Genomic DNA, 22,498 nt, shown 5'->3' with positions numbered 1-22,498 from the left:
CTTAAATGTTTCCTAGAAATATGTCATTCTGGTGAGAAACTAGATACAGCAAGGAGGAATTACAAATGCTTTTTGGTTTTGGTGTGAAACCCAGTTAAATATTTTATACCCAGTTCTCTCATATTCCCTCAAAGTTTTCAATTAGGGGCAAATGGAGAATTTAAAAAGCAAAAGTACCACAAAACTGCCCAATGTTTGCACGAATTTCATCACATTCCACCTTCAATTATAATGAACGTGGCTGACAGTCCCATCAGAATAAGAACTGTTTGATATCAACTATTGCCTCACTACTTTCATCCACACCTATGCACTTGAATGTTTTTAAACTTAAGTAAAAGGTCTGGGATCAGACAGATCTGAGAATTTCGGCTCAGCTCTCTATCTAGTTGTATTACCCTGGGCAAGTGTCTTAGTTTTCTCATGTTTAAGATAGGAAACCTATCTCATGGAATTCTGAGATTCAATGAGATGACACAGAAGGTGCTTTGTGCCATTCCTTGAACATGGCAAATGTTCAATCTATTAAGCTATTATTATTATTTAACCCAAAATATAATCTGTGCTAATTTCCCTTGAAAAGCATTCATACCTCTCAGGCCTCAGTTCTTGTTTATGCCTACCAGTATGCAAGCACTGTCTCTGTGATTACAGAGCTGTTTATTAGTTTCTCCAGAAGCTCCTTTCCCATTTCTGAATCATAGTTTCACCATCTTTAAGAACCACTCAGCTCTAATGTCAGAGTAGTCTATAATTATGTGGGCCCTTTACCATTGCTTACTAAAGGAGATGACAAACACATGCCTCAAAATGTGGAAAGGAAGAACATGGAGTGAGGGAGGGCCAAGGCAGCTCCACCAACTGGGAACACTGATGGCTGCACTCAACATTCATTGCTGTCGGTGGGTTTGAGTCTAAATCAACTCACTGATCAATGAATGCAAACTGCGGACCAAATAACCGAAGAAAAGCAAAAGCATGTGCAGAGAGTCACCTGAGTGCATCAGCTACTGTGCTGGTTAGAAGCTGCTATTGTCACCAACATATTGGCTAATGTCGCTCTTGCTCTCTTTGGTTCTAATATGAAGTGAAGTAAGCACACTAAAGTCCTAGTAACTTTCTTTTTAAAAAAAGATGTCCCGGATTTAAGGAAATGGTATTTTATCAGAAGAATATACCCCAACATCACATCATCGATGCTTTCATCATTTTTTATGTTAAAAAGAATCACACTCAGTATTTATAATTTGAATACAGAAATATAAAATGTTAAAAATGGAAACCCTCATCATCTGCAATCCATTTCCTTGATGGAAATCACCTATAAATACAATAAAAAGTTTAATAACTTGCTATAATATTATGATAAATACATTATTTATTACATTTATTATTAAAATAATATAAATAAGTGAAACATTTATTTTACACCCTTGGAGATCTAGATCCATTTATATGTGTATCTACATATAATCTGGGGTGTTTTGGAGCGTCCCTTAAGCAAAAACAAACTCACTCTAGATCTGCAACTATCCAATCTACTTTTTTACTCAGTTATATGTTCTAGAATAGCCTTCCAAAACAATCTTATTACTTATTACTTATTATTTATTACTTACTCATTACTTATTACTTTCTCATTCTTCTAAGTGACAATGTAGTATGCCTTCGTATAAATGCCCTGGTTATTAATGTTCAAATGTACTTAAATAGTCTCTTCTTACCAAACTACGAGGCCCACTCATTCTGAACTTTGTAAACCATGTCCTTCAAATGAAGGGGAAAAAATAATCACCATTGAAGCAGTACAGTATTTTTCTTAACAAAAATTAAAACCTAGTTTCAACTCTCTGAATCCTATAACATGAGTTGAGCTACTAAATCTTTCATGATGACAGAAAAACAAATGCCATGGTCATTAATAATTCATCATACACTTATGTCTGAGATAGGAACAAGTTCTTACGGAAAAAGTAAAACAGAATAAGATAGAAAGAGAAAAGTTGTGTCAACTCAGCCTTCCAAAATTTTTCTCAGGTATAGGAAGGAGAAGTGCAGGTCTAGTAAGATAAGAAAATAAAAGGAGAGGGCCTCCTTAGTGGCGCAGGGGGTTGAGCGCAGCACTATGAAACTGTCCGCAGCCTCTGCAGCGTGGGTTCGATCCAGGCCAGCCAGGGAGATTCCCACATGGCATGGCAGACCTCTCCTGTCTCACCCGCTGCTCCCCTCGGCCAGTCTGTCAGTCTGTTCCCGGCTCTGTCTCTGGTGAGTCCTGTCACCCTCCAGCACATTTGGCCTGTACTCCAGTTCTTGTATAAATAAAACTTTAAAAATAAATAAATAACACTTTTAACAAAAAAAAAAAAGAGGGCCTCCCTGGTGGCACAAGGGGTTAAGACGCAAACTATGAAGATACAGCAGCATGAGTTCAATCCCCAGCTGGCCAGGGAGCAAACCACATGGCGCAGCAGACCTCTCCTGTCTCGCCCACTGTTCCCCCAGCAGTGAATTTCAGTCGGTCTGCCTGTTCTGTTTCCCACTCTGTCTCTGGTGAATCCTCTCACCCCCCTAACACCTCTGGCCTGTACCCCAGTTCTTATATACATAAATAAATCCTTTTTTAAAAAAGAAAGAAAGAAAAGGAGAAATCAAAGCCAGAAGAAAATGCAAAAAATTACAAGAATTCAGAAAGAAAATGGGGTTCAGGACACTGTTTCCTGTACCTGGTTGTGTACCAGAATTACCTAGAGTTGTTTTTTAAAATGCAGAATCATGAGTTTTATCCTAGCCCAAAGGCAGGGCTCTAGAATCTGTATTTTATTATGACAAGCTCACCACGTGATTTTTGAGCCACGGAAGATTAAGCAAAAAAAAACAAACCAAGTACACCAACTTAACACCCGTTTCCAACCACTACACTTCAGGTCACCTCCTTTTTAACTTTTATTCAAACTTTTCTGTCACCATCTGAAACTGCCATTCTCTTCATTACAGACAGATATAGCCATACTTATATTGCTGCTGAGAATCTTTGGAGTACATGAAACTTTGCACCATAGTGTGGGAACCAAACACATACCAAATTGTGTCTGATGTTTCATAGAAACAGACACATTTGAGTTTGTGCTCTCTCAAAAACTAATACCTACCTACAGAACCTAATGAATGAACAAAGATAAATTCAGGTGATTGTTCTCCCAAAGAAGTCTTTATAGGGGCCTCCCGGGTGGCGCAGCGGTTGAGCGCTGGGTTACGAAGCTGCCCACAGCTTCTGCAGCACCGGTTCAATCCCCAGCTGTTCCCCATCCACTGGAAGAGGGTCCCACATGGCGCGCAGACCCCTCCTGCCGCCTGCTGCTCCCCTCAGCAGTGTGCCTTGGTCCTTCTGCCTGCTCTACTCCCCGCTCTGGCTCTGGTGAATTCTCTCACCCTCCCGCGCTTCTGACTGTACCCAGTGCTTGTATAAATAAATAAAAATAAATCTTTAAAAAAAAAAAAAAAAGAAGTCTTTACAGAAATCAAAAGGTTTTCTTTCCTTCATACTTGTGGACACACAAGAGGAAATCCACAGTTTGAAGAATGTCATACATTCTGGGCATTTATTTTCAACCATCCATTATTTCCAAATTTTCTGAAAACATCAGAAAAGAATGTCTAACAAGTTCTTTGAAAAATGTACACCTAAATAAGTATGCCATTTATGTACACAGAGAACTAGCAATCTTTAAATATGCCAGTAAAAAAGTATGTATTTCAGCAACCAAAATCCTATGCATTTTCTCTTGGGTAACTAAGTGCTACAGTAAGGGAGACAATTATGTGAGTTTAAGGGTGTCTTATACAGATGAAACTGTATATGAACACCTGCAACAGAAAATAATGGCACATACTACAAAAATCATGACAAGGAGTCATGAAAAGCAGCACTGAAAAGGTAAACAGACAAATTACAAAAGGTCTCATGAGTTAGTAAAAAATGTAGAATTCATGTAACAGGGAGCCATTTCAAGTGCTGAGCTCTAAAAGATAATGAAAGCAATTCTTTGGAAAGATTTGCCAAGATAAGTAGGAAGAAAAAGATCTAAAAGGGAGGGGAAAGGAAAAAAAAAAAAGCTAAGCTAAGCTCAAAATCAAGGCAGCAAGAATGGAAAGACTAAAAAGGGTTATTTTTAAAGGGCATTTTTACTTTTCTTGTTTTTCAAAATAGAATTATGTTCACCTAGTATTATGCAGTCACTGAAAATTTCGTAAAAAAGAGAATACCAAAGCCCACCAGTTGGCCCCTTCCTCATCATTCTGTTCAGTATATATGCCCCCAGACATTTTAGCAATACTTAAAATACATGTATTTATAGTTAAAGAAAATGTCGCCAAGTATACACAATGCTCTTGTACACTTTTCTTCACTTAAAATATGTAGCCATTTTTCAAGTCAACAGACCAAATCCATCTTCCAAGGGACTGGCTCAATCAGAAAAGACAACAAGGAGTGAAGAATTGGTGTCGACCTCTCTTAACTACATCAGAAATCTGGAGTGGACTAAAAATGAGCATATTGGAAGAAAGGAGTACATTTTTTGAAGGGAGCATATACACTTGTGATTTACAAACATGAATCTGAGAGGGAATGAGCTAAGAACAGAAAGAAACAAAGTTACCGAACACAAAACAGGCATCAGGACTGCAATCAAAACCAGAAAAGGAGGTCCTTCCTGGTGGCAAAGGGGTTAAATCTCAGTGCCATCAAGCTATCTACAGCCACTGCAGCATGCAAGATCCCTAGCCAGGGAGCTGACCCACATGGCGCAGCGGACCTCTCCTGTCTCACCCACTGCTTCCCTCAGCAGTATAATTCAGTCAATCCACCTCTTCTGTTCCCCACTCTGTCTCTGGTGAATCCTCTCACACACACCCCCACACCTCTGGCCTACACCCCAGTTCTTATATGCATAAATACAAATAAATATTAAAAAAAAAAAAAAAAGAAACCAGAAAAGATGAAGGGGATGAAAAATACATAGCAAAAAAGGCAGGTCAAATTCTAATGACCAAATAATCCCAAGCATGAGAAGTTCTCAAAAGAGAAAACAAGGTAATATGAGAGCAAATAATATAAGGGTGAAAAAGGTCTGGGAAGTGACTCCAAAGAAGTGAAATTTAAGTGAATACTTGAAGGATAAATATAATTGCCTTGGAGATGAGACAGGGGGTTGAACATTCCAAGCAGAAAGAACATACAGAAAGAACATGTGTACAGGCCAAAGGGGCATATTGTTTTTACAAAACTGAAAACCAGGTTAAAGCACATAGAAATGGAAAAATCATGAAACAAGGCCAGAGAAGAAAACAGAAACAAAATTACTGAGTATTGGTACAAGGGGTCAAAGTGCAGCACTACGAAGCTAGCCACAGCCACTGCCACACAAGTTCAATCCCCCGCCAGGGAGCCCACATGGCCTCTCCCGTCTCTCCTGCTGCTCCCCTCAGCAGTGTACTTCAGTACATCTGCCTGTGCTGCTCCCCACTCAACTCAGTCTCTGGTGAATGCTCATACCCCCCGCATCTCTGGCCTGCACCCTAGCTCTTGTATGCATAAATAAAAAATCTTTTAAAAAAATTACTGAGTATTTTGGAGTAATAGTCATGGATGAAAATAAATTTCCAAAAAGGTGGAGTGGTGAAAAGTTTGGTCTAAATGCATGTAAAGTGTCATCCCCAGTACTTATTAACTATGTGAACCTAAACAAGTTAATTTCCCTTCGAAGCTGTGTCATCTGTAAATGGGAGATGTGATCACATTTGTTTCATTGGGCTACTTGAGGTCTAAGAATATACATAAAAATGTTTCACAGAGTTTGACATGACAAAATACTAACATCTGTGTGTGTGTGTCCAGATGTGTAATTCACTGGCTGACAGGCGTTAAAAAGCAGACTCCAAGTTCAAACAGACTGGAAGCAAAAACACAAACAGGTGATAATCTCAAAGTTGTAGAACTAAAGGTGACTTTTATGTTTATTATGTATAACTCCTCTGTGTTTTCAAAGAGTCATTTCAACAATTAAGAAAAAAATATTTTTTAAATGTCTTACTTTTTTTTTTTTATAAATATTTTTTAAAGATTTATTTATTTTTATATAAGAACCGGGACACAGGCCAGATATATGGGAGGGTGAGAGAATTCACCAGAGACAGAGTGGGGAACAGAACAGGAAGACTGAAGAAATACACTGCCGAGGGGAGAAGCTGGCGAGACAGGAGAGGTCTGCTTCGCCATGTGGGATTCTCACCAGCCGGCTGGGATCGAACCCACGCTGCAGAGGCTCTGGACAAGCTTCACAGTGCGGCGCTTAACTGCCTGCGCTACCAGGAGAGGCCATGTCTTTTTTTTTTTTTTTTAAAGCAAGGGTTTCTTTAGATGTAATATTTACCTATGCTTGGCTAAAAGGCAGATGGAAGAATCCACACTGGAAAAACAAGAAAACTGGAGTATTTTCATTAAGGAAAGGGATCTTTAGAAAGCACAGCTGCAGGGATAAGAAAATCACGGGTTCCAAGCATATGGTGGAAGTGGTCACTATGGAGGGTGAAGACATCAGCCTCAGAGAATGAAAATACCAACTTATTCCTGATCTTCTCTCAGGCTGTATCTTAAAAAGATCCAACTGGGGCCTCCCCGGTGGCGCAGCAGTTGAGCGCTGGGTTGCTAAGCTGCCCGCAGTCTCTGCAGCGCCAGTTCGATCCCAGGCTGCTCCCCGGCCAACGGAGGAGGGTCCCACATGGCAAGCAGACCTTTCCTGTTGCCCGCTGCTCCCCTCAGCAGTGTAGTTCGTTCTTTCTGCCTGCTCTGCTCCCCGCTCTGGCTCTGGTGAATTCTCTCACCCTCCTGCGCTTCTGACTATACCCAGTGCTTGTATAAATAAATAAATAAATCTTTAAAAAAAAAAAAAGATCCAACTGGACCTTGGGATTCCATGTCTTGGAAATGGTCTGGCATGGAGTAGACACTCAAAGTTGTCAAACAAATTTTCTTATGATTTCTAGCATGAATTATCATTATAAGATAGGAAGTAAACCAAACACAAAATACCATCAAGCCATCCACCATGAATTACAATTCCATTCAGGGATAATTTTAATAGTTACCAGATACAAGAACAAACCTATCTTGATTACACTTGCTATAGAACCCCTGTACTTATACTGTGCCCAAATTGATCTCCCTTTCTTTAGTCTACTAACTAAATCTACTGAAAACACATGCAATCCTATCAAACTACAAGCCCCTTTCTCTTCTCTTCCCAAATAAATAGTTGAGGCAAGAACAGGAGAGTATAGACAAAATGACTTGGGGCATGAAGTCAGAAAATATGAATTTAAAGTCCTGTTCTGCCATGTTGGTATGCCTTTGGACAGGTTAGCTCCCCTTTTAAGCCTTACTTCTCTGTAAAGGGAGAACTAAGAATACCTCACCCACTCACAAGATTATTAGGCCTTAGTAAGAATACACTTAAAATTGTGTGCTGCAAAAAAAGCACACAGCAGTACAGCCCAAAGCATCCTCATCTTTGGTGGTAGCAGTCATGGATGCTCTATCTTCAGTACACAAAATTCTCTTAACCCCCAAACTCTCACCTAATTGTCAACCAACAACATATGTTTACAAGATGTCTAGTTAGTGTTAGTCCATAACCTGGGATTGAAAGAAGGCATTTTTCCATGTATGTTTCATCAGCCTGGAGGTCCATCATTCACAGCCAAACATCTCCAAACACCTGAGTTAGTCTCTCAAACAAGGAAATGGTCCTTTTCCTTGGGAAAAGGGCAGCGCACAAGGTAAGGATTTGAGAGAAGAGTACAGGCTTCCAAGTTAAAGACAAAAGAGAGAAATCATAAAATCACCAATTGGGCATCATCTGACTGATGATGTTAAACCATTTTATCCAGAAGCCTTCTCCTTTCCAGTCAATCTTATTTTTTTTTAAAGTGTTATTTAGGCATAATTTCTGTATCATAAAATTAATCCATTTTAAGTGTACAATTCAATGACTTCATTCATTTATAAAGTTGTGCAATTTTCACCTCAATTCAATTTTACATTTCATCACCCCATAAATCTCCATTCCTACCCTAAGCCCTAGACAACCTCTGATGTGTTTTCTGATCTTTAAGTTTGCCGTTTCTGGAAATCTCATATACCTGGACACACAATATGTAACCTTTTGAGTCCAGGTTCTTTCACATAGCATTATGTTTTTGACATTTATCCACATGATATCATGTACCAGTTTGTTTTTACTGTTAAATAGCATTCTATTAAATGAATATTCCACATTCTGTTTATCCATTCACTTGCTGATGGATGGACATTTGCATTGTTTCCAGATTTTGGCTATTGTAAATAATGCTGCTATGAACAGTCAATGCAAGTCTTTGTGTGGACAAGTTATATTTTGGGTAGATACCTGCAGAGTGGAATTATTGCACCATATGGTAAGTTTATGTTTAACTTTTTATTAAATTGTCAAATTGGTTTCCAAAGTGTCTATATCATTTTATATTCCCATAGCAATTCTCACATTTGTAAGAACTTTTTTTATAGCCTTCTGACTATAGTAATTCCTGGGGGCACACAATGGAAATTGACTATGATTTTAACTTGCATTCTGCTAATCATTAATTATAATGAGAATCTTTCTGTGTGATGAAATGTCTGTTCAAGTCTCTATCATATGTATTTTTTTTTAAAGATTATTTATTTACTCATACAAGAACTGGGGTACAGGCCAGAGGTGTGGGGGGTGAGAGGACTCACCAGAAACAGAGTGGGGAGCAGAACAGGCAGACTGACTGAAGTACACTGCTGAGGGGAGCAGCAGGCGAGACATGAGAAGTCTGCTGCATCATGTGGGTAGCTCCCTGGCTGGCTGAGAATCAAACTCGTGCTGCAGTGGCTGCGGATTGCTTCATAGGTTGCATCGTAATCCTTGTGCCATCAGGGAGGCCCCCTCTGTCACATGTTTTAAATTGTCTTTCATTTACTTTCTTGTGGTAAAATAAACAACACAAAATTTACCATTTTAGGTGTACATTTCCATAACATTAAATTCACAACCATGACCACTATATTTCCAGAACTTTCTATTAATTCTTAACAAAAACTTTGTGCCATTTAAACAATAACGATATATTTCCCCACTTCCTCTAGTAACCTCTCTATTCCATTCTCTGTCTCTATGAATTTGCCTATTCTATTCTAGATATCTTATATAAAAGTGGGTTCATACAATATGTTTTTTGTCCATTTTAAAAAATCAGATTGTCTTCTGCCTGCATTGTAAGAATTCTTTATATATTTGGGATACTCATATCAGATACACAAATGTTTTCTCAGCCTATAGCATGTCTTGTCATATTCTTAATTATGTCTTCTGAAGTGCAAAACTTGTATATTTTATTTTTTTTTAATTTTTTAAAGTTTTTTTTTTTTATACAATAGCTGAGGTACAGGCCAGAGGCGTGGGAGAGTGAGAGGATTCACCAGAGACAAAGCGGGGAGCAGAACAGGCAGATAGGCCGAAAGCACTGCTGAGGGGAGCAGCAGGAAAGACAGGAGAGGTCTGCTGTGCCATGTGGGAATCTCCCTGGCCGGCCGGGAATTGAACCTGTGCTGCAGAGGCTACGGACAGCTTCACAGGACTGCGCTCAACCCGCTGCACCACCTGGGAAGGCCCAGTTGTATATTTTAATGAAGTCATTTATCAACTTTTCTTTTATGGTTCCTGTCATTGGTGTCACATCTAGGAAATCACTACCTAACCCAAGGTCACAAAAGTAGTCAAGACATTTTGTACTTTTAGATTTAATTGTATGATCCACTTTTAATTAATTTTTGTGTCTAGTCTAAATTAAAGCCTGAGGTGGCTTTTGTTTTCCTATACAATTTTCCCAGCATCCACTGTTGGGAAAAAAACTATTCTTTCCCCTACTACTGTCTTGACATCTCTGTCAAAAGTAATTGGGGCCTCCCTGGTGGCGCTAGGGGTTAAGCACAGCACTGTGAAGCTGTCCGCAGCCTCCTCAGCATAAGTTCGATCTCCAGCCAGCCGGGGAGCTACCCACATAGCACAGCAGACCTCTCCTGTCTTGCCCACTGCTCCCCTCTATAGTGTATTTCAGTCTGTCTGTTCTGTTCCCCACTCTGTCGGGTGAATCCTCTTACCCCCCACAACTCTGGCCTATACCCCAGTTCTTGTATGCATAAATAAATAAATCTTAAAAAAAAAAATAAAAAAGTAGGGCCTTCCTGGTGGCGCAGCAGGTTGAGCACCACGCTGTGAAGATGTCCACAGCCTCTTCTGCACGGGTTCAATTCCCAGCTGGCCAGGGAGAAACCCACATGGTGTAGCAGAACTCTCCTGCCTCGCCCGCTGCTCCCCTCACAGTGTCCTCAGGCCCCAAGGAAAGCTTGTATTTCCCACCAATGTCTCCATTTTAAACTAGATTGGAGGGCAGGGGGTATCTCTGTTCCTTCCAACTACTTCAGTGATCGCCTCTAGCTTTCCTCCCTTGCATCTAGTCTACATATCCCAGATACCAGCATTTGGTGTGAGACTCACATAGCAATAAATAATCCTGTCAAAAGACCTAATCACATAATAAACAATAAGCCTATCAACATATTAGAGCTATTATAAATATATGTGCATACCAAGTGACCACATACATACACACACACACTTTTGCTAAAAGTCACAGAATAATATCCTTTTCTTTCACCTAGCTCCAAAAGCCTACTGCATTAAGCCTCATTCCAGCTAACTTCTGGTTTGGTTTTTTCCCCCTAACTTCTCCTCCCTCTCCAAGATTCTCAAGGTATCAACCTAAAGGCTCCTCCTGGTAAATTAATCCAACATTCATACATCTTATAAATTACTACTTGTAAGTAACTTGTAAATTGACTGCGAACAAATTTAGTATTTATACACTAAAATTAATAAGAGACTCTAGTACTCTAAATAGAAGTCTGGCTATCACAAAATGGGTGACAATGTTGCAATGATCCTACTACAGTTCTCAGAAGAATTCCATTATTACTGTTGAAGGAATTAGTGATAGTTTTCAAATGCTGCTATTTTTTCTTTTTAATCTTTAATTATGGCTCTTTTGGCATCATCATTTCCAATCTAGTTTAATACAAACTATGTATAATGATGGGTATTACATCAATAGAATCCTTATGTCTCAAATATGAATGATATGGTATCATGGATTCTCACATTCCCTTTACTGATCTTTATTCACCATTATCTTAATTCCTTGTCCAGAAAATTCTCAGCTCCCCCAATTTCTATTTTCATAAGGAAAACCCACCCCTTAAACTGTAACACATTCATAAAAATTCTTTTCTTCATACCAAAGGAAAGGAGTCTCAGATCCAAGGGACAGCATGAAGTCATTAATGCCTCTTCCTGAAGTTTCCCTGGAAGTAGATTTTTCAATTCTTGAATATAAGAAAATGTTCTTGACCCCAACTCCCAAACTCAGATCCCTTTTTATAAGGTTTTACTCTATAACCCTCCCCCTCACATCACACCCCCCCCACACCCATATTTAAAGAAAAGTGACTGGCTAGTCACTGAATAAACCACAGAAAGTTTGAGTAACAAGGGAAGGTAAGCAATAAAACTGATTCCCATGTATCTGTGATTAGTTTAAAACATGCTCTGAGAAAGAACTAAAAGCACTCCTTTCCCCATATTTTGGGGCCTACTAGCATTAATTGTGAGAAAAAAAATTTCCATTTTGTTTATGAGTTTTACAAGCATAGTTTTCTTCCATTTTTCAGTCTGATTCCTCCCTCTAGGCGCTTCAGCTAGGGCCTGTTGCCACCTAGTGGGTAAATGGGAATGAACTTTAATGCATTATCATAGGTTCTCACCTCTGCTTCCAGAAAAGACCACTAGATGGAGACCTCAAATGTGAAGTAGGAGAGCTCCTAAATAAACCAATCTAGAAAACCAACTGGGTTTTCACTACACATAAAACTAGTTAAGATTCACACAATTACAATAAAAGGGAATGAGTTAAATAAAAATCTTTTGGAGGGGGGGCCTCCCTGGTGGCACTATGAAGCAGTCCGCAGCCTCTACAGCACGAGTTCAATTCCCGGCCAGCCAGGGAGCAACCCACATGGCGCAGCAGAACTCTCCAGACTCGCCTGCTGCTCCCTTCAACAGTGTGCTTAGGTCGGTCTGCCTGTTCTGTTCCCCACTCTGTCTCTGGTGAATGCTCTCACTCCCCAAACTTCTGCCCTGCACCCCAGCTCTTGTATGCATAAATAAATAAATCTTTAAAAAAAAAATCTTTTGGAGGCAGTAAGGCATGGGGTTAAGGATATAGCAAAAACCCCTAATAAGAGATATCCAAGTTGAAATCAGCAACATACAAAAATGATAATACATCATGACTACATAAGATTCAGCCCAGGATTGCAACACTGGTTCAAAAATAAAGCAGCATTATTCACAATATTAACTGCCCAAATATCTAAACATGCAGAAGCAGAATTCAAAAAATTTGGTACCATTCATGATTAAAAAAAAAAAAAAAAAAACTCATGGCAAATTAGGAAATCAAAGGAACTTCATCAAGATGAAAAAGGAAAACCGAAAAAACATAGCCTCCTGATTTCAAAACTTACCATACGAAGCTATGGTAATCAAAGAATGTGGTACTGACACAAAGACAGACATAGGGATAAATTTAAAGAAAGAAGTACAAGATTTCAACACTTGTCTTTGAAAAACATTTCTGCAAAAGAATTAAGAAGTCCTAAATAAGGGGAAAGATACACTGAAATCATGTATTTAGAAGACAATTCTAAGACAACAATCCTTTCCAAATCCAATCCAATCAAAATTTCCACAGGCTTTTTTGTTTATTAAAAAAAAAAAAAAAGCAGACACAATGAATCTATAAAAAAAGGAAACAAAACCCCAAATAGGCAAAATATCTCTGAAAAGGAAGCGTGGAGTTAGAGAATTAATACTACCTGACTTTAAGATTCATTATAATGCTACTGAAATGAAGACACTGAAGTGTTGGTGAAATTATAGAGTAATGGCGGAGAACACAGCCGACAAGTAGATTCATCAAGGTCAAATAATTTTTCAACAACTGCATCAAAAATTCAATGCAGAAAGTCTTTTCAACTTATGGTGCTGAAACAAATAATAGCCACGTAAAAAGACTGACTCCTATTTCATACTATACCTAAAAATAATATAACAATAATCTGAGACAGGTTATAAACATAAATGTAAAAACTAAAACAAAAACATTTCTGTAGAAAAGATGGTAGAATCCCCCTGCAACCTCAGGTGAGGCCAAGATTTCTTATAATGAACACAAAAAGCATTAAACATAAAAGAAAAAAAAAATTTTAGAAAACCAGGAATTTCATAAAAAGTTTATTAACACACATCTACCATTTGACCCAATTCTTAGTTATGTAGAAAAGAAATAAAAACATACATTCAGAAAATAATTGTGTAAGAATTTTCATAGATGCTTTATTCATAATAGTCAGAAATTAGAAAGAATCCAATATCAACAGGTGAATAAAGTACAATGGAATGCTATTCAGCAATACAAAGGAATGAACTAACACCTCCAACAACATGAATGAGTCTATTAGGCTGAAAAACACCAACACAAAAGAGCATACGTTGTATGAGTCCATTTATATATTTTCAAAGAAACAAAACTAATCTATCATAACAGAAGTCAGAAGTTACTGCTCCTGGGAAGAAGGGATGGCAATATTCTCTGTATTTTGATGGAACAATGATTATACAAAGGGGCATGAATTTGTGAAAAGTTCTTGAACCTTTTACTTAAAATCTGCATGTCAATTGCACCACTATTTTTTTTAAGATTTATTTATTTATGCATACAAGAACTGGGCTACAGGCCACAGGTGCAGGGGGTGAGAGGACTCACGAGAGACAGAGTGGGGAGCAGAACAGGTAGACAAACCAAAATACACTGCTGAGGGGAGCAACGGGTGAGGCAGGAGAGGTCTGCTGCGCCATGTGGGCTGCTACCTGGCTGGCCAGGATTCAAACTCATGCTGCAGAGGCTAGCGATAGCTTGACAGCGCTGTCCTTAACCCCTATGCCACCAGGGAGGCCCCTCACACCACTACTTTAAAAGAGATAAAAAGGCTTTGGGATCACAGTTTTTCCAGTTCTGCCACTTACCAGCTGTGTGACCTTGGCAAGTGTTAAACTACCAGTTTCCCACACTGTTAAATGGGCAGAACAAGAGTTAAGAACAACCTCACAAACTTCCCACGGGAAAAAATGAGATGTTTTAAAGCCATTAGCATGCAGTAAAACTCACTAAATATTAATCAAAAAACCTAGAAATCCTTTATCATGTATTTCAGCACAGGAGAAACATGCAGGAAAGACTAGAGCAGTTAAATACTATGCAACTCACATATATGATCCCACTTACATTTTAAGATAACCTCCCAACAGTGATTTTACTGCTTTATGGACTGAAGAAACTGCGCTTCACAGACTGCCTACGGTCACTCAGCAAAGAAGTGACAAGACCTGAGATGCAAACTCTCAGATGCCCTGTACCATGCTCTCTCTTTCCCATCAGGGTCACTCTTTTAAAAAAAAAAAAAAAATTTATTTATTTATACAAGAACTGGGGCACAGGCCAGTTGCACAGGAGGCTGAGAGGATTCACCAGAGACAGAGTGGGGAACAGAACAGGCAGACTGATGAAATACACTGCTGAGGGGAGCAGCGGGTGAGACAGGAGAGGTCTGCTGCGCCATGTGGGACCCCTGCTGGCTTCACAGCCCAGTGCTCAACAGCCTGCACCACCAGGGGAGGCCCCATTAGGGTCACTCTTAACAAAGTAACCCTGCAACTGCCAAAGGGCACAATTTATATGAGAAGCCACTAGGGCGCTCTACATTCTCCACAACACAGCAGTGTCGTGCCTGACTCTGAAAAGGTGGCCAATTTTGTTAAATTGATTAGTCAATGGAGGCAGAGTTACAAGAAGTCTGAAAATGCAGCTCTGGGTCATTACCCTGTTCTTGAGCTTCAAGATGAATCCTGCTAATTAAGACCCTTCCTTAAAGCAATTTCAAGATAGTAAATTCTGAATGCAGAATGTGTGCACTAAAAGAGAAGGTGGAGCCTGGGCGACTCACTTTGGCAAACAGCCTTGTAGACTTAGCCGTAATTTTTAAACAATATATATCTTTTATTTATATATATGTGTGTGTGTGTATACATATATGCACACATATATAGCGCCAGATTTTTAACAATATGTATTTTTTCTTAATCTAAGACACTAGTTAAAGACAAATTAAAACAGAAAAAAATTAAACTTACCCCACAACCCCATTTACCCAGATACTGCCATTAACCAACGATTTAGTGTATCATTTTCCAGACTAATAATCAGTCTTCTCCTTAGTAATCCTCGTACATGAATGACTACCATCCAATTAACAAGACCCCTATTAACCTCCAAAGACGTTAAATAAGCTTCTGTGCTGGCCCTTTCTTTTTTTTCCTTGCTATTATAATAAATGCTGAAAGGTGTATCTGTGAATATACATTTTGTATATCTATCATTTCTTACATGATAAATACCTAGTCATATGAATTGCTAAAGCCGTAATTTTAAATTTAAACTTTTGAATCTGCAAAAATAAACTGCACATTTTCAGTTTTGACAGATAATTCGATCACACAATAGTTGCCATTTTCTAACATTTTCATCTGCTCTCACAGTTTCATTCCTTTCGTGTAAGAGCTGCAAATTCAAATGTCTACAGAAGGCCAGCAAGAAACAAAAGGAAGCAGGAGGCCATACGGGTCTGTGACAAGCTTGAGAGTGCATGCTCATTTAGAGGGCGGCCACAGCTTCTATGCGTCTACTCTCAAAATGTTACCACAATATGGCTCCCATGGAAAGAACACTTTCAGCACACTATCCAGCTTGAAAGTCCCTTCTCATTCCTTCCTAGTCATCCATTACAAATCTCCAGACCCAGATGTTCAAGCATTCCCTACACCCATCAGAGATAATGGCATAATGGCAGAGATGCACTACTATCCAAGGACCCAACAACTGCTTTTGAATGCAACTATCTTTTCATCAATTGTAAACAAATCTTAAACTCTTGGCTCCTCGGGAGTCCCTACCATGTCAGGGGGGAAAAAAACCTCTAAAATAAGGGCAGGGGTCAAGGGGATGAGAGCTCACCGTAAGCTCTGGATCTCATCCCACACCCACAAGGTTCAAAAGAATCCTTATCAGAAGGGAACTCCCCAGCAAAAGGCTTCATCAAGAGACTTGCTCTAATAGTGATCTAGCACATTCAGCTTAAGTTTTAGAAGCAGGATCTTAGAAGTAATATGAACAAGAAAAACCTAAATCACTAACAGAATGTGGTTGAAGAAAAGGTGACTTAAAGGGGAAAACAAAGAAATTTGTAAATTTATCTTCATTTGTTTCAGGAAACAACCTGGCTGAAAAACAGTGGATTAATCGTGAACCTGAGTCACAGAAGAAATCTCTTTGGCGACTTATTACACAGTAATTAATTATTCTACTTTGTGTCCAAAATCTTTATAATATACACAAGTAAGTCCAAATGACACAGAGGATATAGGCTCTATCATTCTATACACAACAGTCCCATATGTCTATATCTACATCTATATCTACATGCCTTAAATTCTTCATTAGTATGTAAGACTTGTCACAATCAACAAAGTAGAGACAAGCTAAAACATTTGTTCAGCAGCCCTGAGGTCTCCAACACTTCTCCAGTGTATACTCTGGGGTGACTTATTTAATTTCTCCAGGCCTCAAGAGTTTTAATCTGTAAGATAGTATTGTATCTTTTAAAACAGGGTTATGGATGCTTTTTTAAAATTGCATGCAGAGCACTTAGTATGTATTACCTATTACCTATTATTATTATGTAACTGAAGCCACATCTGATCAAGTTTTCTGTCACTCATCCTAACCAAACCAGAGTATTGTAGGACAAGAAGTGTTTTAAGTTGGCACATATAATAAAGAAAAAATAAGAAATGGGAGATAAAGAAAAGAACAATAAATTAGGTAATACAAAGTCAAACAGGATTAGATAATTGTATGTGATAGAACTCTTCTCATTCCCACTAAATAATTACAAAGTGCCTAGCACACAAAGAATACCCAATAAATATTCCTTTTCTTTCCTTCCTTGATCTCTAACACTCAACCTTAAGCTCTTTCTCTAACTTGGACCCATTAGGAAATGGTACAGAATACTGGAAATTTTTTAGGTCAAACCTTATAGGTACTTCAGCTGAGGGGTACATTTTTTTTCTGTACCTTGAAAAATCCACAGTCTTCTTGGAATTTCAAAACATGTGATAGTTGAATGCAAGGCCAGAGTAAGCTATGGTGCCAGGCTGTCGTACGTAGTCTGTTTTCATCTTGTCTATTCATTCTACCATTACCCGTGGCTCCCTGTTTGGTGGGTATCTACCAATATGACAAAGATTACTCTAACTTTCAAGTTTCTTTTTCAATGCTCATTTATCTAGGTCCTTAAACAGCAGAAAACAGTTATAAATACATATATTTTAAAGTCTGAGTCGGAAAGAATCCCAAATACGGAGTGTTGTGGTTTTTTTTTTTTAAATATTTTTATGTAAGAGCTGGGGTACAGGCCAGAGGCACAGGAGGGTGAGAGGATTCACCAGAGACAGAGCGGGGTACAGAACAGGCAGACGACCGAAATACACTGCTGAGGGGAATGGTTGGCACGACAGGAGAGGTCTACCATGCCATGTGGGATTCTCCCTGGCCAGCCGGGAATCGAACCTACGCTGCAGAGGCTGCGGACAGCTTCACAGCGATGTGCTCAACCCGCCACTGGGGAGGCCCACAGAGTGTTTTTTAAATGGTAATTGTCAGATTTTTCATTTGTACACATTTTTTCCTCATCATGCTCTCTCTTAAAAGTTTGCTACTGACCAAAGAGGAAATACATAATCAAACTGTCGTTTTAAGAAAGCAGAGGAGTTAACTTCTTCAGTCTCCAAAGAGTTTAAATAAGTGGGTTAGCAGATGATCTTTTGGGAGATTACCTGCTGTTAGAGGAAGGGACCCAAAATACTCTAACAGTCAATCAAATGTTAAAGAACAGTCTTGGCCAAAGTGCTATATGAGCAGCAGTATATGAGCTCTGCTCTTCCAAGAGAACGATTTACTTAAAGCACTAACTTCAAATAACATCTGGAATGATTTATCATGTGTCATTAAGAAACAATTTAAGGGCCTCCCCAGTGGCGCAAGGGGTTAAGCACTGCACTATGAAGCAATCTGTAGCCTCTGCAGCGCGAGTTGGATCCCCAGCCAGCCAGGGAGCAAAGGGAGCAACCCACATGGCGCAGCAGACCTCTCCTGACTCGCCCGCTGCTCCTCTCAGCGGTATATTTCAGTTAGTCTCCCTGTTCTGTTCCCCACTCTGTCTCTGGTGAATCCTCTAACCACCACCCTCCCCTCCCCGCATCTCTGGCCTGTACCCCAGCTCTTGTATGCGTAATTAAAAAAAAAATTCAATTCAATATACAACAGGCCATGAGTACAGAGAGACTGAGAATTTCAATTTTATACTACACAAACTAGAATAGCACACACTTAATTAAAAGTGTTTATAGTTGCCAAGCATTGGTCTAAATAACACAACACTACATTTAATCCATACAACAATCCTGTAAATAATAAGTTTTTACTGTCCCCATCTTACAGATGAGAACATTAAAGGCACACAAGGTAAATAACAATCAAGACTACAGAACCCAAATAATTTTGAGCCAGAATCCATGCTCTTAATTCAGAAGAGTTCTGGTTATACAAAAAGTTAAAGGACTCATCTGAAACGCAGACCAAAAATTTACACAAAAATATGTTCATTGTGGCATTATTTATAAGGTAGAAAAAAGAGGAACCAACCTAAATCCCCCAAAATAGGATAATAGTTAAATAACTCATGGTAAAACTACTTACAATGAATATTATCCTGCCATTAAAAATATTGATGAAAAATGTTTCATAACAGGACAATATTCCCAATGTAATGCTCAGAGGGAGAAAAAAAAAGGAGGGGATAAAATTATATATATATTCCAATTCCTAAATTATGTAAAAAATAAGCTCAGACACATTGGAATGACATAGCCTGTTATTTCCAGATGTTTTGTCCAGGGATGTTTATGATTTTCCTCTGGTGTTTTCCACAATGACATGAATTATTCTATTAATTTAAACAAAGGTTACTTTTTAAATTAAGCTTCACCATGAGCCTCAAGCAATTGGTCAAAAAAAATTAGCTAAAAAGTCTCTAATCTATTTGTTTAACTTTAGTAGTTACTTTCCTTAGAATACCCTTTGACCATCCAACATAGTTACCACCTACCAATAGGAATACTCATCTTCAACTTTGAAAACCAAATTAAAACGACTATTTTCAATGTTAGTGAATTGTCAATATTTATTCTCTAATTAGTTGTAGAATTATTCTGTAAGAGAAATGGATTGATCAACTTAGAGGCCAAGAAGTCCAGAATGGCATTGTCACTTTCCATTCTCCAGAAATAGATAATAAGGTACAAAAGCCTAAGGAGGAAGAACAGCTGTTGCTAATCCAACTATTTACCCTTTGACCCTCTATCTGGCCAATAACTGAACAGTATCAATTGTTTTCCTGTATTATGTGCTGTTTACAATCCTTGAGAGGCATGAAAGGAATTAATAATTTAGCCTAGAAAGCTTACAGCCTTTATTGGGGAGTCCCTTGTCTGTAGGACAGAAATCAGAGCCCCAAGTAGCTGTCCTAAAGTCACAGGTCCCTTTACTATTCCTGTTTTATAGCCTAATTGGCCCCCAAACATAAATCAATTATTTCTCCTGTTTTAAGCAACAATGACTTCTATTTTCTAACTTCCCCTGTATCAAGTTGGTCCTTGTTCTCTTGAGTTTTACAGCTACACAGTAAGCATGATGGCTGAGGGAAAAACTTGAGGAGCAGGGCAGACTAGGGTTACTTGAAAAGAGAAGCACAGAAAGGTTATACTGTTTGAACTTCTCTTGACCTTTGACTGCCCTTGTCCCTAACGTATGCTAAATGGGCAGGGTACAGAGATGTTTCTTGTAGAAATGAACTTAGCCTGAACCTGTGCCATAACATTGGACTCCAGGAAGCCCAAGAATCATAGGAAGGCAAAGTGTGAACAGCTGCCTGTATTCTAAGCATGGTTGCCCATTTGCTCATCACAGAAAAGGTTATTTTTTAAAAAGTCATTTAAATAGGATAGTCCTTCACCCAGTTCCAACACATTACATAGGTTGTCCCAGACTTGCTATCTATAACCAGTGCCAACCACAATGAGTAATCAGCAACAATGGCACTTCCTATTCCAAAATAAACAAGTATGCCTGCCCTGAGCAGGCAGTCCCTATCCGGAATTCAGAGGTAGAGGAGACACCGTGACCTCCAAATTCCAAAGATGCATCACAGTGAAATACCTATTCTCAATCTAAAGTACAAAATTTGTAAGACTTAAACACAGGAGATTCCTTCCCAGTCAGAAGTCATAGAATTACCTATCAACAACTATAACCCATTTAACATAAGACACAGTCTTGAGGTTTCCTATTACTTATCAGGGCTGAGCACACTCATTTAAAACGCAAAATTGGTACAGACCAAGATGATAAATTTTTATTTCTATTTATTACAATAATCAGATCTTTCCATATTTCTTCAAGGAGAAAGATATTAACTTCACAATATTGAGACTACTGCCCATATAGTATCATTTAAAAGTGATTTTTAGATCATTTCCATTCTATTCTAACATATAAAATTATCCACTATCTATACCTTCTCATGGTATCTATAGTTATGTAGATCTAGCTAGGGATTCTGTGCAGAAATGTTAAATGAGTTAGAACACACTGTGCAGAAAAAAAGACTATTTCACTAATAACCTTCATGAGAATCTCAAGGATCTTTTCTGTAAGCTAAGCAAGAGCTATTTTCAGTTGCCACTAAATACAGAAAAGAAGAATAAGATTGGGTACTATGTTCTAAATTAGAGGTTTAAAAATTTTTTTTTCAATAATTCTGGATAAGGAAATATTTTCTAATAGTCTGTTAAGTATATGAGGGCAGAAACTAGACTTATTTTTATATCTCTGGAGACTAGAACTGGGCCTAGAGCACAGAGAACACTCAATATTTAACTGGGTTCTTAATTATTTGGTATGTTTTGTGTAAAATTCTGTCTGAAAGATTACAGAGAATTTCCTAGTGTTGAAAAACTATTCTAAGAAAGGACCAAAACTCAAGAATTTACCTTTCCCTTCTTCTAAATGAAGGACAAAGAAAACAGTGTGCTCATTTATAAGTACCGAGTTGTCAAGGTACCTCTGATTTGTAGAAAAAAATCTTTTTCTCAAGTATCTGATAAGCATTGTAGGACTCATTTTGTTTCACAATTAGTAAGTATTAGTTGAACAAATGTGAATGTTTATTAATATTACAAAGTGTATAGTGAAAATGTGAGAAGGTCCACAACAGCCTCAGAAAACTAATATAAACCAGGATAGTGAACTTTACACTTACCTCAACAGAAGATTGGTGACAGTCTTCCCATGACCCTAAGAAAGTTCCAGAACTAGAAAAATAACTCTAGATGATCTCATGGATTCCCAATCTAAATTATTATTCAATCTTTTGGCATTACAGTAAAATAAGGTCTGTACACATTGGATATTCCCATGATCTATTTCTAATAGTTAAAACAATGTCCCAAAATGATGGAGGCCACATTTTGAGAACCCTGGAAATATAAATGATCAAGAAATAAATAATCTTGAAAAACATCATTTAATTAAACCATGAAATGGTCACTCATACTTTAATCATAGGAATGTAGAGGGTGATTAAGAATTAAATTGTTGTGTAAAAGTTATCAATTATAAACATCTAAAACAAGCAAAATCCTTCTTTGAAAAAAATTTTACCAAGACTAGTCAATACTTTAGAGAAATGGTTGTGAGTATATATATAGCTGTATGTGTGCATAAATGAAAACACAGTTTTTGTCACTGATGGTTTCATGAGAAAAGGGAGAAAACAGGGCAGGGAGATTAGGATTACATGGAAATTTTCAGCAAACCAACTTTCTAAATATGGCTAGATCCTGGCCACTGAATAATATTAGGAGGGAAAAAAAAAAGCACAACTAGAAACGAGAGAACGAATTATAAAGTAAAATAAAATCTGAGTCCAATAAAATAAAGCCTACCAATGACACCCCAAGTTAAACATTGAGAAGGACACACACATCCCTGTCTTGCCCATGAACACTAGAGAATATTCAGAACT

General features: G+C 38.3%; 1 protein-coding gene and 1 long non-coding RNA gene across 16 annotated transcripts in view; one reads left to right on the top strand and one right to left on the bottom strand.

Annotated features, from left to right (window-relative positions):
* NR6A1 (nuclear receptor subfamily 6 group A member 1) overlaps window positions 1-22,498 on the bottom strand; it is a 254,728-nt gene that overhangs the window by 108,647 nt on the left and 123,583 nt on the right. For 2 of the 14 annotated variants that reach the window (XM_054689671.1, XM_054689673.1), the window contains exons 3-6: window positions 21,734-21,768; window positions 17,431-17,583; window positions 11,823-11,892; window positions 11,417-11,482 (exon numbers count right to left, since the gene is read on the bottom strand). The exons of 5 other annotated variants lie outside the window; for them this stretch is intronic. In XM_054689671.1, the coding sequence (XP_054545646.1) occupies window positions 11,417-11,482; window positions 11,823-11,841 (85 nt within the window). In that variant the 5' untranslated portion in view covers window positions 11,842-11,892; window positions 17,431-17,583; window positions 21,734-21,768. Of the gene's footprint in view, window positions 1-11,416; window positions 11,483-11,822; window positions 11,893-17,430; window positions 17,584-21,733; window positions 22,492-22,498 lie in introns of those variants that run through there. 7 more of the 14 variants (XM_054689674.1, XM_054689675.1, XM_037492385.2 and 4 more) reach the window with 7 other exon arrangements.
* Window positions 1-22,498, top strand: part of LOC119230856 (uncharacterized) — a 57,295-nt gene that overhangs the window by 33,016 nt on the left and 1,781 nt on the right. Inside the window, exons 3-4 of one of the 2 annotated variants that reach the window (XR_005121821.2) lie at window positions 8,386-8,493; window positions 16,563-16,641. This is a non-coding gene — a long non-coding RNA (uncharacterized LOC119230856). The remainder of the gene's footprint in view (window positions 1-8,385; window positions 8,494-16,562; window positions 16,642-22,498) is intronic. The other variant, XR_008549736.1, reaches the window with a different exon arrangement.

This window comes from Talpa occidentalis, unplaced genomic scaffold (assembly GCF_014898055.3).
Source record: "Talpa occidentalis isolate TD23 unplaced genomic scaffold, MPIMG_talOcc4v2.1 talOcc4.7, whole genome shotgun sequence".
Taxonomy (NCBI): domain Eukaryota; kingdom Metazoa; phylum Chordata; class Mammalia; order Eulipotyphla; family Talpidae; genus Talpa; species Talpa occidentalis.
The sequence above is the reverse complement of the archived record's forward strand: the minus strand, read 5'-3'. Positions and strand labels throughout refer to the sequence as shown.